At 34.4% G+C, this 18,878-nt stretch overlaps 1 protein-coding gene across 1 annotated transcript in view; it reads left to right on the top strand.

The window, feature by feature from the left end:
- Positions 1-16,102, top strand: part of TFAP2D (transcription factor AP-2 delta) — a 58,209-nt gene extending 42,107 nt beyond the window's left edge. Inside the window, exon 8 of the mRNA XM_054492700.2 lies at positions 15,715-16,102. Coding sequence (XP_054348675.2) covers positions 15,715-15,934 — 220 coding nt within the window. The 3' untranslated portion in view covers positions 15,935-16,102. The remainder of the gene's footprint in view (positions 1-15,714) is intronic.
- Positions 16,103-18,878: the final 2,776 nt, after the last annotated feature.

Below are 18,878 nucleotides of genomic sequence, written 5' to 3' on the forward strand. Positions count from 1 at the left end.
TAAGAAATTAGACTATCTTGAAGGCTCAGTCCAGGGAAGACACCCTGTCCAAAAGATGTGAAAACTTTTTTTCTCAGCATGTACCTTGGGAGGCTGACGTTTTGTTGTTTCCATTATTTCTAGTAGAACTATTGTTTATTGTTTCTACTATGTTAATGGCAGGTAGTGAAAAGATGACTAGAGGATTATCCCATTCTTTAGAACTTCTAAAGTGGAGAATAATTATATATATCTCTATATTATATAGAATATATAATTATATATATCTCTATATTATATAGAATATATAATTATATATATCCATATATTATATATTATATATATCTATATATTATATATATTATATATATCTATATATTATATATATATCTATATATTATATATAATATATATCTATATATCATATATATTATATATCTATATATTATATATAATATATCTATATATTATATATATAATATATATCTATATATTATATATCTATATATTATATAGATATTATATATATCTATATATCTATATGTTATATATCTATATATTATATATCTATCTATCTATCTATCTATATATATCTATATATATCCATATATATCTATCTATATATCTATATATAATATATCGATATATATATCTATATATTATATATCGATATATAGATATATATATCGATATATAATATATAGATATATATATATCGATATATAATATATAGATATATATTATATCTATATATTATATATCGATATATAATAGCTATATATAGATTATATTATATATAATCTATATATAAGCTATATATAAGATTGATATTATATAGATATTATATATCGATATAGTATATATAGAATATATATAATTATTCTATATATACAGAATATGTATATCTATACATTCTATAATATAGATATATATATTCTCTATATACAGAATATATATAATTATTCTCTATATAGAGAATATATAGAGAATATATATAATTATTCTCTATATAGAGAATATATAGAGAATATATATAATTATTCTCTATATAGAGTATAGAGAATATATATAATTATTCTCTATATAGAGAATATATATAATTATTCTCTATATAGAGAATATATAGAGAATATATATAATTATTCTCTATATAGAGAATATATAGAGAATATACATGAATTCTATATATAGAATATATAGAGAATATATATATAATTATATATATAAATATATAGGCTTATAATGTACAAGAATGATGCTACAATAGAAGATTAAGCATACTGGTAATTTACCTGTGGAAATAAGGAAATTTCATCTTTTTATCCATAGTACCTAACGAATAGTATGTATACAATAAATATATATAAATAAATGTAGATTATAATAATATCTCAATTGGGTCCTGTGTATATTTTCCACTGGTTCATTCTCAGGGCCATGATGTTTTAATTGGACAATGGACTAGGGAAGTAATATGATCAATGTGCTTAATTCTATTTAACTCATAAATTATCCTGACAGCCTACCTTCTTAGAAATATACCCTCTTACTACTGCCTTGGGAAATAAGGAATGTATAGACAGTCCCAGTCCCAGACATCTGTGTGCTTGCTGGTGATTAAATTTTCTTCATTGATTCTCAGTGTTGGAAGGCCCCTAACATTCCTACTCTCCTTCAACATTTAGACCTTCTCTCCAATGTCTCTGTCAAGTTATCATCCATCTCAAGCTTGGAAACTCTCAATAATAGACTGCTCTCTATCTCTGACAACGCTATTAGAAATGCCTTCCTTCCATTTCCCAATGTCCCACTTCTTGTGGGCTTTACAGAGTTACTTTCATCCTAGTTCCCTCCCACTTTCTAAAGGCAGTTCTCATGTCTTCCCTAGTTTTCTCTTCAAGGGTTATTCATTCCCATTTCCATCAGGGTTCCACATATGACATGCCTTACAGTCAACTCAACTGGTATTTTCTGATTGCTCTGTTCTTGGCAACACGCTGAAGAGCGGATATTTGTCTCTACTTAAATGTGAGCATGTTTAGTTTTCTCCAAGAAGCCTAAAGTGTGCATAGTTTTTGTTTTTTGTTTTTATTTTGTTAAATTTTCTTGAGATGGAAAAATGGCTGGGAAGGTCATCAACAGTGGGCAGTTTTCTTCACCAAGCATTCTTTAGTGTGAGAAAAGAAACAATGAAATTTCAATTAAATCTGTAATCTCAAAAGCAAGGGTCAGCAGATACGAATTAGGGGAGATCTTCCTTGCTAAAACTGGATTTTTACAAGGAAATGCAAAGATGGGCCTAAGAGAAGGTTCAGAAGCCTGTCTAAAGTTTACTCAAGCAATGAATCTTTGTCAGGAGACACATACATTAAAGCATCCATGGCAGGGCTTTTGATGAATTTTTATGGATTTTTAGATTTAGCACATAGGAGACTAGTGGTTAAAATAATAGAAGCCAGAGGTAATTGTTTCTAATTAAAAGTTGCAGACATGACCCTGTAAAGACTACATGTGTGAATAATTGGCTTTGGGGAACACATACATTGTGGAAGAGTTTTGGTTAATTTTTATTTAAATATTATCTATCTTTGTTGAGCTATGGACTGGAGAAAAATCCACAAAGAGACAATACGGCACGGTGGGAAGCACTTGGGATTCATTGTCAGGGGATCTAACTCAGTCTCCACTTGGTTACCAGCTAGATGTGTGGATTTAGAATAGGCATTGCACCCGTGTGACCTCTGCATGTTCATGAGTCAGTGCAGTTAAGCTGGGTGATCTCTAAGGTTCTTTCTAGACCAATAATATTTTACTCCATTCTGAATTTACTGATTCATTTTAAATCATTACTTATGCTGAGTTTCTATATCATCTCATATCTGCTTTTTATGTTTTCTCAACTTGTTCATCTTAAAACATCAACAGTTCAATAAAATTCATTTTAAAAAGCTTAGCATTTTCATTCCTCTATTCCAAACAGAAAATACATCTGATAGGGAGAAATGTAACAAGATGGTTAATGTATCTGTATAAAAATCTCTATTCTCATATGTAAAAATTATGGAGCAGGCATCAAATGTTATCACTTTCAAGAAGTTGACTTGGATGTAATTGATTGTAGTCTCTTCTAACGTATGTGCAATGATTTTTATTTTAGCCTGCTTTGCTAATGAGCTGAACTGAGGTAAAATGGAGTCACAAGGACCCATTCATTCCCCTTTGGGACCTCGAAGTAAGTGGCTGAGAAGAACAGAAGGAATGTGACTTTAGGGCAGTGGATGAGCACACATCTCCCAATCTGATAGAGATTCAGGGTAGTCATAAACATACTTCCCCAAATTGAGTTTGATAGAGCACTAGTCAGTCCTATGAGATGCTCTGTGAAAGTGTTTCATGGCCAAGTGTCTTTTTAGTTAAAGAAACCCTAATTATTATACGTATCTTGAAGTATGACAATGCATATTGGCATACCAAAGACTCCCAGAACCCTTTTTGAAAGGAGGTAATACTTAGCCACACTTTCTAAAACTTGATCATGAAAACTGTTTTTAAATCTCAGAGTACATATTAACATTACATAAAACTAAGATTCTGCAGAAGGTCTTGTGGGAAATGCTGCAGAAGTTTATCATCCTCTTTTTCCCAAGGAGGAATGCAGACATAATAGTTAGGCATTATTTCTTGGTCCTAAGGAAACATGCTGAATTTTTTCTCTGCATTTAAATGGAATGAGGGTTGTTTAAAAAATGTTGATGCTTTGGATTCATCCCAAACCAATTAAATCAGGGTCTTTGGGGTGGGACCCATACGTGACTATTTTTGAAATAAGCTTTGTGAGTGATTTCTTCTACGCATCTAGGGTTGAGAACCACCAACTGAAGAAACCACAGAACATTTGAGAGTGTTGTCAAGGCTTTGCTTAATGAGTAGATGTCAATGATTCTTCACCACCAGAGAACTAGATACTTTAATTGTGTATCTTAATTAAATTCCCTTTTAAAAGTACTTAGGACCATGAGATAAGATAATCTATGTAGAAAATAAGCATCATCAACTGGTTTCACCTTTCATCTGTTTTCTGAATCATTTAGGCTACAAAGAATAGATGCCATTGAGTTCTGGAGGATAAGCCCCAGTTACATGCCCCATGGTAAGGGTCTCTCTCCATGGCCTACATTTAGAAGTTGTGCTGCTTTAGAGATAAAGTGGCTAATACTCAGAGCCATGAGAAGAAGTAAGGTTGGGCGGAGAAGACCTACAATTCTTTGCTGTTGTTGTTGAGGGTCTGTTCCCCAGACTCCCTCTCTATTGGCTGTTCTTATGAGTAGAAGGCACTTATCTAGTGGCCAGCTAACACTGTAGTGAGATTATAGACTGCACTTGGACCTAAGCCTGTAGTAACTGAACAATCTTAGAGGGAAGGAAAATGAGATTTTTCTTCCACTTAAATCTTACTGTTTGCATGCTTCCCAGAGGGCTAAAAGCAGAACTGAGTGACATCAGTATGCATTTCTAGAAATAAAAAGATTAGTGATAGTAAACACCCATTGAAATGATGCAACATAACAAAATAATAGGAATAATAACCCAAACACCATTTCAACCTTCACACACACCAAAAAAAAAAAGGTGGGGGAGAAAAAGGCTTGCTTGCTTTTTCAGGTAAAAAGTTGAAACTTTACAAAATGAAATTAGCTTTTAGACCGATTACTTAAATGATGATGACAGGCTATTTTCTCTTGATTTTCAGTCTTCTAGTTTGTAACACGATAGTGTCTATTACTTCCAGCTTTTTGTACCCCAAAAGAAAGCTAGAAAAATTTATCTATGGTTGGCAGACACAACTGAGTGATCTAATCTTCAGTGACAAATACTAAAGAGACTTTCATTTCCTTTATAACACATATTGAATCACTGTTTGCTTAGTAGGTAGAAAGGTGCTGGATACCAGGCACAACTCTTTCCAAGATAGGAAGAATTCAGGAGAGGATTCCATAGAAGGTTGCTTCAGGCTATGTTTTAGAAAATTGCTTTAGTGGTCTAATTTAAATTAGTTTAGACAAATCAATTAAAATAAAGATAAAGCATTTTTGAAGGACAATTAGAATAATATGGACACAGCTTTGTAGCATTTATCTAGCATACAATTAAGCTAGTGAAAAGTAAACTATACTTACTTAGATTAGAGAAAGTAAAATAGCTCTTATTCCTCTAACATTCAGATTTCTATACTAGCTTACATTCTAAGTAAGAACTGAAGCTTTGGAGATTTTAAAGATAAATGTAGGTAAGGCCTTGACCATGAGCAAGAAATGCACTTAACCAGGGATTATAAGGTGCGAAGAGAAGTTTGTGAAATTCCTATTATATGGAATTTTCTGATAGGTCCTCGTCATCAATGTCAAGCAATTTCTAAGTATAAACACTGTCCAAGTTAAAAATGGGTTGTTGCTACCATCTTATTAGTAAAACCACACAGGGAAAAAGAAGAAAGGATTAAAGTGTATTTTCTTTCCAACAGCAGTCTCTTTTCTTCCATCCTCTATTCTACCTCTTCTCTTTCATTTCTGAGCCTCAATTTCTATAGTTTTGACACCCACTGTTAAGAGAATACAGTTTGAATGGTTACAATACATTTCCATGTAAAAAGTTACAGACTGTGTCAGTAAAACATTCAGGTCAAGACCACTGGTCAAGAAGAAGATGCCATTTTACAAGTCCACAGGTGCACACACACTCTTTCTCTCTCTTTCACACATATATGCATACATATACACACAAACACACTACACACATGAGTGCAAAATCTCCCTAGGAATGGCTACTCTACCCAGTGGCATTCTTCAAATCATTGAAATGTAAACACTTAGGGAAGAAACCTGAAACTTAAGAGGAAAACGGAAAAGTAGAGCTTCACCTCTGAATCCAGTAAACAGTTACCTCCTTCCTAAACTGAGCCAATTTGAGGAGATGGTTTATGTTGCAAGAAAGGTGCTTTAGAGAATGTTAATTGGGAGGTCTAGCAAAATAGGAGCTTTTAAAACCATGAATAAAATTAGGAAGATGACTGTTAAATATAAGTTACATTTTCCGTAACATCAGGTGCCATAAACTACACTAGTCTGAATTTTCTCAGCAGGTGATGGTATTGTTCACAGTCAGTTGTCAGAGCCTTTCTGCTCCTCAGTGTGAAATTAGTAATAGGAAAATGAAATCAATGAGCTGTAATCTAGTTAGAGAGAGAGAGAAAGAAAGAGAAAATGAATGAAAATATAGTCCAAGGTAGATGTACTCTCTAAGTCCGCCTAGCTATGCTCCAAACCTCAAATTTTGACCTTTGCCTTTTTAGTTTAGACTTACTGATTTCGTAAAGCTCTTTCCTATGAATAGCCCTTGAGTCAGGTCTTCTTCTTAGTATATTGCAACACTAATTTGCTTTTTACCCAAGTGGACATGTTTTCCTTAATCTCCCCTAAATTTCCTATCATTGATTTTGGCCCACCAATTAAGCTGTCTATCACATTAAGGTTTTTCAGAACTTTGGTTCTGTTATACAATGCAGGAACTTTCCTCTCTGTTTTAATACCAGCCATTAAGCTAAAAATCTATGATGCCTTCAATCACATTGTTAATTAACGTGTCCAGCAGAGTGGGATTAATGACAGCCTTGCAGCACTCCACAAGAGACATCTTTCAAGGTTGACAACTGCCCTTACATCCACACTTTGGGTGTCATTGTACAACCAGCTGTGAATTTCCCTTACTTTGCTGTCATCTAGCTTACCTTCCTCCTCCCCTCCAACTTTTCTTACAGTATATGGGGAGACTTTGTCAGATGCATTGTTGAAATCCTACACTCAATTATATTGCTGCTGCTCTAATAACTCATTTATAAAAGGAAATACAGTTACTTTATTACATATCTTACTAAATCCATGCAGCATTTCAGTGATTACTTCTACTTTTTAAATACTAACACTTCAGCTTTTTAATAACCCATTGTGAACAAATTGTCATAAATCCATTCATTGGAATACTTACCAGCAATAAAAAGAAACAATATATTGATAAATACAACATAAATGAATCTGAAAATTATTATACTAAATGAAAGAAGCCAGTCATGAAAGTCTATAGACTTCATGATTCAGTTTATATGAAACTCTGGGGAAACATGAAAATTATAGGAACAAAAACTAGAGCAGTGATTGCCAGGAGTTGGGGCTTGGGAACGTGAATTGACTGGCAAACACACAAGAAGCTTTTTGGGTAATGGTGGTAGTTACAACACTGTGTGGGCTTGTTAAATTTCAACTAACCGTAAGCCTGAAAAGAGTAAATATTACTATATGAAAATTCAATCTTGATAAATTCAAATTTTGAAAATAGCCCATTACAGAAATGTGTTAGACTAATTAAATATAATTTAATAACCCAGAGTTTCTAAAATCTTTTTTCCTCCTGCTTTAACTATTAAGGCATGTCTCTCTGTTTAATTGTACTACTTTATGTCCTATCTTCCAGGATTTCTCAAAGATTAAAGATTACCTAACAACTTCATTGTCTTTGAAACATGTGCTTGTGTTTTCTTTGTCCATAAATAGGTGATTACTAGACTTAAAAAAAGGTCTCAACTTTATTCATTATACTATTGCCAGCTTTAAAGATTGAACTCTGAAAAGAAAGCAAAGAATTATTTAATCTTTCATATGCTAACAAAATACTCTTCCCTGCAAACATTGGGCCTATCTGCACTATTCCTTTTTCTCATTCTTGGAACAAAACTTTGAAACAAAACCCTACAAATCTGGGCATCAAAGATTCCCAGATGAAACCAAGAAACATTCAGCTGTTCATTAATTCAATTATTACAAACACTGCTGTGCAATATATCCATGCAATGAAACTACATTTATATCCCTTTAATCTATACAAATAAAAATAAAGGAATTAGTACTGTGATTAAAATAAACGTAAATAAAGTTGTTTAAGGAAAAAATATTAGTCCAGAATCTGGTGTCCCCACCCTTTCTTTCCCAGGCTAGATGCCTTCTGGAGGTGACTAATACCCAACTGCTGGCAGATAATGTCAGGTGAAGTATGCACTGATAATAATAGTTTTCCATCTCAGACCTGTTTATTTTCTTACCAGCTTTATTGAGGTATAATTGACAAATACAAATTATATATATATTTAAGTTGCAGGATATGATGATTTGATACATATTGTGAAATGATCACAACAATCAAGTTAATACATCCATCACCTCACATAGTTACATTTTGGGTTTGTGTGGTGACAACACTTAAGATATACTCTCTTAATTATATCTTGAATATAAATAATTTTCAAATATATAATGCATTATTCTTAACTACAGCCACCATGCTATACAGTAGATCCCCAGAACTTATTCATCTTATTACTGAAAGTTTGTAAGTTTTGACCAACATCGCCCCATTTCCATCACTTCTTAGCCTCTGACAACCACCCTCTACTCTGTTTTTATGGTTTGGCTTTTTTAGATTTCACATATAAATGATACCATACAGTATTTGTCTTTCTGTGTCTGGGTTATTTCAGTTAGTATAATGTCTTCGAGATTCATTCATGTTGTCAAAATGGCAAAACTGCCTTCTTTGTTTTGGCTAAATAATATTCCATTGTATATACATGTTGACTATTAGAAATAATGCTGCAATGAACATGGAGTTTAGATATCTCTTTCAGATACTGATTTCATTTCCTTTAGATATATACCCAGAAATGGGATTGCAGGATCATGTTGTCATTCTAATGTTTAAGTTTTTGAGGAACTTTCATAGTGTTTTGTACAATGGCTGCGCCAGTTTGCTTTTCCACCAACAGTGTGCAGGGTTCCCTTTTATCTACACCCTCACCACCACTTATCTCTCAGCTTTTTGAAAATAGCCATCCTAACAAATGTGAAGTGACATCTCATTGTAGTTTTAATTTGTGTATCACTGATTAGTGATGTTTAGCATCTCTTCATATACTTACTATCCATTTGTATGTCATCTTTGGAAAACTGTATGTTTGTGTCCTTAGCCCATTTTTAATATCAGGTTTTTTTTTTTCCTATGGAGTTGCATGAGCTCATTATATATTTTAGATATTAATTCTTGTACCAAATGTATGGTTTGCTAATATTTTCTCCCATTCCGTAGGTTACCTTTTCATTTTGTGATTGTTGCCTTTACTGTGCAGAAGTGTTTTTCATTTGACCTAATCCCATTTGCCTATTTTTGGTTTTGTCGCCTGTGCTTTGGGTGTCATATCCAAAAAATAATGCCAAGACCAATGTCAAAAATATTTTCCCTATTTTTCCTTCTAGGAGCTTTATAGTTTTGGTCTTTTATTACTTTTCAGTTTTTAATCAATTTCAAGTTCATTTCTGTGTACGGTGTAAGATAAGGATCCAATTTTACTTTTTTGCGTGTGGATATTCAGTTTTTCTAGAACCATTTATAGAAGAGACCAACCTTTCCCCATTGTGTATTCATTAAGATCTTGTCAAAGATTAGCTTACTACATATATGAGGATTTGTTTCTAGACTCGTTCTGTTCCATTGGCCTATGTGTCTGTTTTTATGCCAGTACTGTACTGTTTTGATTACTATAGCTTTGTAATATAATCTGAAATCAGTAGCATGATATTTTCATCTTTGTTCTTGTTTCTCAAGATTGCTTTGGTTATTTGCGGTCTTTCATGGTTCCCAGTGAATTTTAGTGTTGTTTTTCCTATTTCTTTGAAAATGCTGTTTAAATTTTGGTAGGGGTTGCACTGAATCCATAGATTGGTTTTAGTATGGACATTTAAAAAAATTAATGCTTCCAATCCACAAACACAGGTTATTTCTTTCCATTCATTCGTGCCTTCTTTAATTTCTTTCATTACTGTCTTATAATTATTAGTATACAGATCTTTAATCCACTGTGGTTAAATTTATTCCTAAGTATTTTATTCTTTTTGATACTATTTATTCCTTTTGATACCATGAGATTTCTTTCTTAATTTCTTTCTTAATTTTTCACACAGTTCATTGGTACTGCTTAGAAATGCAACTGATTTTTGTATCATGCAACTTTATTGAATTCATTTATTATAACAGTTTTTCACAGAGTCTTCAGGATTTTCTAAAATCATATCATCTGCAAACAGAAACAATTGAACTTTTTCCTTTCTGATTTGGATGCTTTTTATTTCTTTCTCTTGCCTAACAGTTCTGTCTAGGACTGCCAGTACTATGTTAAATAGCAATAAAAGTGGTAAGAGTGGGCACCGTCTTCTTGTTCCTGATCTTAGAGGAAAAGTTTTCAGTTTTTCACTATTGAGTATGATGTTAGCTGTAGGCTTGTCATATATGGTCTTTATTATGTTGAGGTACATGATTTACCACTTGTAGTAAAAATCTGATATCCCTGGATTGTCAGTTATGCTCTGATGCTACCAATGTTATTCCCATTCCTCTTCCTCACTTTGTGACTGGGAGTTTAGCCTCACCTGTTTTCTTCCCATTGTCCCCTCTGTGCTATAGTTTTACATTTGTTTGGGGATTGTTAATTCTTTCTCCCAGGAATTTTATTTAAGTCCTCTCATCACTTTGGCAAGTTTCTATCTTTTGGAAGTAACACACCTGTTTTTCAGGCATGAGGAAACTAATCCCTTTTTCAACAGTATCATCAAAGAAATTGTGAGTTTCTTTGAGTGGAATTTCAACTGGCTGAGAGAGGGAGGACACACAAACACACAAATAGGAATAACTGTCATGTTTGGGTATTAAAAAGAGATAAGCTTGAGATAAGCTTTGCAAAAATAAGGTAATAGAGCACATGATTACATAGGGTGAAGGAAGGTGACTTGAGAAACATTAAGAAAACTGATATGACCTGTGAATCCTCTATAGTCACTGTTCTTTTACAAATGTAGCATAGACATGACTTACCTAACACAATGCGAGTTGTCTCCAGGGCCTCATTGAGGATAGAGTTTTAGAGTTTAGAATTTAAGTAACTTCTATATTTTGACTGCCTATTTCAAACCATCATGGCTACCATTTAACCCTGGTGATATTTGCATGTGAAATGCGCTCTCATCAGTAATCTGGTGAAATTATGTGCAAATGCCAAGGGTAACTTAAATATCAAACCTGTAACTGAAAAATATTTTCCAAAGTTGAAAATCATCTCTATTGTCAAAGAGTTTGAAGATTTGACTATAGTTCGTTACCTTGCAGGTGACCTTAGTCTTTTTTTTTTTTTTTTTTTTCCTGTCTAGGATCAAAAGTCAGAGCTTCTATTTCTAATTTTCTTTTTTTTTTTTTTTTCTTTGGAGATTCTACATTATTCCTCTCTCCTTCTTTTTTCCTCTCTCTTTTTTTTTTTTTTTTTCTTTTGAGACAGAGACTTGCTTTGTTGCCCAGGCTGGAGTGCAATGGTGCAATCATAGCTCTCTGTACTCTCAGGTTCCTGGGCTTAAGTGATCCTGTCACATTGACATCTCAAGGCTCTGAGATTACAGGCATGAGCCACTGAACCCAGCCCTCTCCTTTTCTGTATGTCACTGTGAATGAGATACACACCTATTTTTCTGGATGACTGGGGTTAAAAGAATAGCATGATGTTCCCAGAACTTTTTAAAACATACTGTGATTGCACACTTATTTTTACATTATTGTAGTACATTAGATTACTTTAATTATTTGGGGTTCATAAATTTCACTGAAAACTGCTAGAAAAGAATCTTTGCCTTACATTTATTATTCTGGGCAGTGTGCTATGCATATTTTTAATATGCGGGTAATGTTAAATTAGGTAATTAACAAAATTTACATAATGTTTTTCATGTTGAAAGATGACATTTCAGGTCACGAAAGTCAAAATGACTTTTTTTATATTGAATATCCTTCGATTGATTTTAGAGTTCTTTGTTGAACGAAGTGGTTTTTTTTTTTTTTTTTGAGACAAAGTCTCCCTCTGTTGCCCAGGCTGGAATGCAATGGCATGATCTTGCTTCCGCCTCCTGGGTTCAAGTGGTTTTCCTGCCTCAACCTCCTGAGTAGCTGGGATTACAGGCACGCACCACCACACCCGGCTAATTTTTTTTGTATTTTTAGTAGAGACGGGGTTTCACCAGTTGGTCAGGCTGGTCTTGAACTCCTGACCTCGTGATCTGCCCGCCTTGGCCTCCCAAAGTGCTGGGATTACAGGCATGAGCCACTGCGCCCAGCCCTGAAGTGGTTTTTCAACTTCCATAACCTGTGTTCATGTCCTTGATGTTGATAACACCATAAACATGTTATACTCTTAAATTGAAGCTTAGAGTTGGAAAGAACCTAGCAGATGTTCTTGTTAGACTACTGTCATTTTACAAGGCTAAATAACTTCCTCCAAATCACGAAGTGCCTAAAGTCAGAGCCAATGTGAGGATTTGGTACACTTGGCTCTCAATCCAAGGCAAAGATGACAATGCAAACTGCTAATGATCGGATCCATATTTTGGAACAAGAAAGCCCATCAGTCAAGAAGCGATACCAGCTTAAGAGGAATCTTTAAATACGGAAACAGCTCTTTTCTCAAAGTGGATAATGAAAGCATTTATATATAACTACCTACCTGTGCTTGATTTTAAAAACCCTGCTCTTAGACAGGAAAGTGAGTAAAAAGCTTCTGATTTTACAAGCCATCAAGGCTGCCCAAGTACAAAGTTAAGTCAGAGGAACTGAACTAAAACTGCCCACAGAAAATGTGATTTCTCAGAGCAAAATGTACCCTCAGCCTAGGAGGAACATAAGTACAGAATATCCAATTTCTCAGGCAAATTATTTAACTTCTCTGGGACTCATTTCTTCGTCTGTAAAATGGAAATAATATTATCTAGTTCTTAGTGTTGTAACTAGAATCATATGAAGTGACACAGATAAAAAACTTAGAACAGGACTTGACATATGTTCAGAACTCAAAAATTAGATATTAACTTCAATAATACCCAGTGAAACTAAATAATATTGTATATTCTGCTATAGATGAAGAGGTGAGTCACAACAAAGAGGACATGCCAATGCAGAAGAAAACTTAAAAAGGAACTCTAAACAGGAATAAAATATGAGAAAAGAGACAGTTTGTGCCTGGGGCCAAACATCTGGACATTAATGGTTGGCTTTACCCAGTTCTTTTTGTGGGTATCACCACGATTAATTTTTCCACCACTCCAACAATTCCATTTGTTTTCCAAGATCCCAGATAGATTTCAAATTACTTGGCTTCCCCTCTAGTTGTCTCATTGTAGAACTAGAGCTTAAATTATTTTCCCTGCTTGGCAATGCAAGACCTTGCAGCAGAGGTGTGGATATAGTAGTTGAGCAGTGATGATGTCTTACACCACAAACTTTGATGCAGATAATTGCCCAAGCATTGGCCATTGTTGTTTCTTACATAATCAGAGACTGGAATTTTCTTTTTTCTTTTTAATATGTGTTAACTATGGTGGAGGCTCAGGGAAAACTTTGTAATATATTCAGAAGAAAGATGGTAACAACCTATGGAATAATGAGGGACATGAGAAATTTTACCCTCTACCCAGAAAATACACCCAGCCAACAATCTCTATCATTTATCTAAGACTTTGTTTAGATCTGGCATCCTCCTGAGCCCTTTGCGTAGACTAATAAAAACAACAACCCCACATGGTAGATCTTACTATTACCTCCACTGAGGCATATTAATAGCCTGCCTTAAACCCCAAATCCTTCATTTGTATTATTATAAAATATTATTATTTTTGCTGTTAAAGATTATGTAACTTAAGAAAGATAATTATAGGTAGCTGAAGTATTATGAAGGGTGGTACTATCTGATTTAAAAACTACTAATGTCATAATAACAGTTACAAACTAGGACTTAAGCAGTTAATGGCTTTATTAAATGTACCATACACATATGCACAATGTTGTATATACATATTATAACATAGGCATACCATGTGACAAGGATGTTTTTCTATATTATTACGAGACATAGGAAGCAAACTGGCGGAGTGTCACTTCAGGACAGTCAACATAAGTGAAAAATCTGGGTAGCTTCTATGCACAAGAAGACTAAATCTACAGTTATGTGTTTTTTCAACCAAAGATGACATTTGTCATGGTTGGAAGAACTACCTATGCTGAGGTTACCATAACATTCCTTATATTTGCTTATTAGCTTTTGTTATTAGTTAATTAGTTAGTTTTCAGGACCTAAATGTTGAGTGGCTTACATAAGACAGGGTTTTATTTCTCTCTCATTTAGGAGTCTGGAGATGAATAGTTTCTTTCTAACTTGTTTTGTCCCTGCCACCTAAGCGATTATCTGCATAGGGCATAGCTACCCTTTTAAGCAAGTGGGAATTGCATGTATCACTTCTCTTTATGTTACATTGTGGGTAGGTTAAGTCCCATGTCCAAAACTCACTGCAAAAGAAGCTTGGAAATGTAGTCTCCAGCTGGATGGCCATATGCCCAGATTAAAGTGCATTACTATGGAAAAAGAGAATGAAGTCAGAGGGACAGCTAGCCATGAGGCACACTCAGCCAATTATGATTTCTTCATGTGTAGTCTATGCCATATATGCCATTCTTGAAAGCAAGATGTTTCCACACATGGAATCTAAAGGTGTGTTTTCTAGCTACTTCTTAATGAGGTGGAGAATCAAGTCATGTGTTAAATATTTAGACTTGGTAATAATTAGTGCGTATCAATCAAAACCGCATAGAGATACCATCTCACACCAGTTAGAATGGCTATCATTAAAAAGTCAGGAAACAACAGGTGCTGGACAGGATATGGAGAAATAGGAACACTTTTACACTGTTGGTGGGACTGTAAACTAGTTCAACCATGTGGAGGTCAGTGTGGCTATTCCTCAGGGATCTAAAACTAGAAATACCATTTGACCCAGCCATCCCATTACTGGGTATATACCCAAAGGATTATAAATCATGCTGCTATAAAGACACATGCACACGTATGTTTATTGCAGCACTATTCCCAATAGCAAAGACTTGGAACCAACCTAAATGTCCATCAATGATAGACTGGATTAAGAAAATGTGGCACATATACACCATGGAATACTATGCAGCCATAAAAAATGATGAGTTCATGTCCTTTGTAGGGACATGGATGAAGCTGGAAACCATCATTCTCAGCAAACTATTGCAAGGACAAAAAACCAAACACCCATGTTCTCACTCATAGGTGGGAATTGAACAATGAGAACACATGGACACAGGAAGGGGAACATCACACACCAGGGCCTGTCATGGGGTGAGGGGAGCGGGGAGGGATAGCATTAGGAGATATATCTAATGTAAATGATGAGTTAATGGGTGCAGCACACCAACCTGGCACATGTATACATATGTAAAGAACCTGCACGTTGTGCACATGTACCCTAGAACTTAAAGTATAATAAAATATATATAATATATAAAAATAGTAATTAGTGCATATCAACTCTATTAATGACAAGTCTTCCAAACTGGTCCTACATTTCTTACATAGTCAAGAGCAATACCTTCAACTGTGTTGTATCTTCCACAAGGCTTAGCATCATTTAGGAACACAGTGAATACCTGTTTAATTGAATGTTCTGAATTATATGGAGAGATTTGCTATTTCACATGATACTGCAAATCATTCACCTCTTTTTTCCTATAACTTCTCATTTCCAGTTTGATCACTCATGGCTTTGGGACTCCGGCAATATGTGCAGCTCTAAGCACTTTCCAAACAGTTCTCAGTGAAATGCTGAACTACTTGGAAAAACACACTACTCACAAAAACGGCGGAGCGGCGGATTCTGGCCAAGGACATGCCAACTCCGAGAAAGCCCCCCTGCGGAAAACTTCAGAGGCTGCCGTGAAAGAGGGCAAAACAGAAAAGACAGACTAGCTACATCAAACAGAATCTATTTCCAGAGAGTCTTGCTGCTGATATTTTTTCTAATATATATATCATTGAGGGTGACTAATCTTCAGTGGATCAAATCTCTACCCTTCCCCAACCCTCCATAAAAAACAAAAATGGAAATGAAAAATGAAACAAAAAAGGACAAAACCAAAAAAAAGAAAGAAAAAAAAGAAAACAGCAGTGTAACTGTGTGATGAAATTGTCACCTTTTAATTTTATGTTATGATAAACTCCTTTGTGCACGTAACTTATTGTCTGAATTATATACATCACAGTTTTTAAGCACTTCTGGACTTTGGAGAGGCAGCACATGCTTTTTCACATATAACTGATGCACTTTCTTACCCAACTATGTAGGTAGGGATCAGAAAGCATGACCAAACTGGAATCCACCACCAGTACTTACAGCTCCAGTCTTTCTCGACTTAACTCCCTTTAACTGAAGAGTGCCTCATTCCACTAAATAGATCAATCTGGAAATTAATCTATTAATAAATGTTTGGGTAACTGGAAAGGGCAGTTATGAATCTGTGAATTGACAACAGATCTAAAATTTTGATCACCCCAGCCCACTTAACTACCAGTGCCTTGGTGGTATTTAAAAATTCCAGGAAACTCTCTCCTATCTATGACATTCCCACCTAATCCCAGGTCAATTTTACCCCACCCCAATAGCTAAGAAGATACTGGAAAAGTATATTACTGAAGGAATAAGAGATGAACTCTTCCATCCATTCTCTTCACATCACCAACCTAGCAATTCAAGAAAACAGACCCACTGCATTTAGTGGGTCAGGGCAGGATGGATATAGGAAAGAGTAGCTTTGCCTCTGTTGGGCTCCTGATGGAAAGCAGTGGCATTGTTTTGCCTAGAAAAGCATGGGAATAGGAAGAGTGATCTTTCTGGGAAGTCCTGCTTCTCAGAGATGGGAGAAAAGAACAGGGACCTTGGGGAGGTCCTTGAAGTGCTGGTGGCCAATGATTGTATGGTTAAGATGAGAGCCTTCCTTTTTCTGCTTTTGTGCTTCTTCTACCTGCCCGATGGCTGTATTCTAACCCTTTAGAGACACAAAAGCATTCAGGTCTGTGTTCAATAAAGAAAACAGAAACAATGATCAGAGAAAACTTTTGCTTTTAAGATGCTTTCTTTTTTCATAGCTTGTTTTTATAGCTTCATTGTCCTTTAGTTAAGACACTGAAAACAAGAGGTTCCTGGCTGCAAAGGCAAGGGGCTAATTGAATGAAAGTTTGGTCCATATAAACCTGAATGTGTCAAGAAACCTGATTGGTATCACATTGTACTAACCTTTCTACTGTTAACAATCCTCAAACCTCTAGGCCAATAAAAATGTAGGTCATTGTCTATGTAAAAGGAAAAAAATAATTTTTTTATTAATGTGTTGACTCCTGACAGTTTAAGATGAAAACTCTCCTCTCATTAACATATTTAATTACTTTTTAAAAGCCTCTATCATATTATAACCCCATGGGAAATATTAGTATTATTTTTCATTGAGGGGAAATAGCTCAAGAGTTTTCATGTAGAGATCACAAAAACTATTTTTACCTAACAATAATTCTTAAAAATTATTTGACCTAGATCTTCAATCTTGTACAGAAAAGTAGAACCATACCAATGAAAAATTAAATTTTCTAGCCTAAATTTAATTAACAGAAAACACTACTAAGGAATTCCATAACAGAAGATCTTAAAATAAAGAAATGTGAAATAATGAATTGTGATTTCATGTGTTTAGTTCCATTTTTAAAATTTTTCTATTATTCATGGCTTAAATTTTTTTTGAAATAAAATAGAATAAAGCCAAAATTCTGCCGCAGTTCCAAATTTTCTCACAAAATATATGATTTAATCTTACGTGAAATTTCCCATATTGTAAAATATACACATGAAATAAAAATGATCAATATTTCAGTTTAATAAGTAATAGGAAAGTTACATACAGATAATGTGGACGACTACTTCCTCAATTAAATTTCCACATTAACTTGCTTTTATTCTATTTATTATTAATAATACATATGTATTTAATATGGCATTTTGATATGCATATCTGCTAGGTACTTTATGTAGTTATATACCATGTCGAATGTTCAACAATAATCAGACAAAAAATTAGATCTGGCTTATATTACCAGCTTACTTTTTCACCTTCAGCTGTGACTAGTTGGGGTTCTAAACACCTCAATGGGATGTTATTACTTACTAGCCTTGGAAACAAAAATATAACTACAGGGCATATTATTTACCAGGATTTGGGGTGTTTTAAGAGCCTTAAATGGACAGCGCCCATCATTTAACTTAACCAGCCATTAGGATATAAAAGAATTGATGGACTGGTCATGTTTAGAATCATTATCATATTCTAATAGACATTGTTAACACACCAACTTTTGCCTTGTATATAATAGGTACTCACCACTTTTTAAATAAATGAATAAATGAATGTGTGTGTGTTCTTTGTCCAAAATGAGCCAAAGGACTTTTTAATTTTGATTTTTTTTCAGTACTCAGTGCTTTAATCTGGTTTGCTTCCTCCATTATAATTTATAAATAATTATTTTTATTTGAATAAGAAAACATTTCCAAGAAGACACATTAGTTTCAGATAGATATATTTCACATGGAACAATAAAGAAAACTAGTTAGGTATTAGGATTTCAACAAAAGTGAAGTTATTACCTTTATTGTAGTTTATAGTAAAAGAAGATGGCTTGGACCGGGTGTGGTGGCTCACGCCTGTAATCCCAACACTTTGGGAGGCCAAGGTGGGTGGCTCACGAGGTCAGGAGTTCAAGACCAGCCTGGCCAACATGGTGAAACCTTGTCTCTACTAATAATACAAAAAGTAGCCAGGCGTGGTGGCAGATGCCTGTAATCCCAGCTACTCGGGAGGTTGAGGCAGGA

The sequence above is a fragment of the Pongo pygmaeus genome, chromosome 5 (assembly GCF_028885625.2).
Source record: "Pongo pygmaeus isolate AG05252 chromosome 5, NHGRI_mPonPyg2-v2.0_pri, whole genome shotgun sequence".
NCBI lineage: Eukaryota > Metazoa > Chordata > Mammalia > Primates > Hominidae > Pongo > Pongo pygmaeus.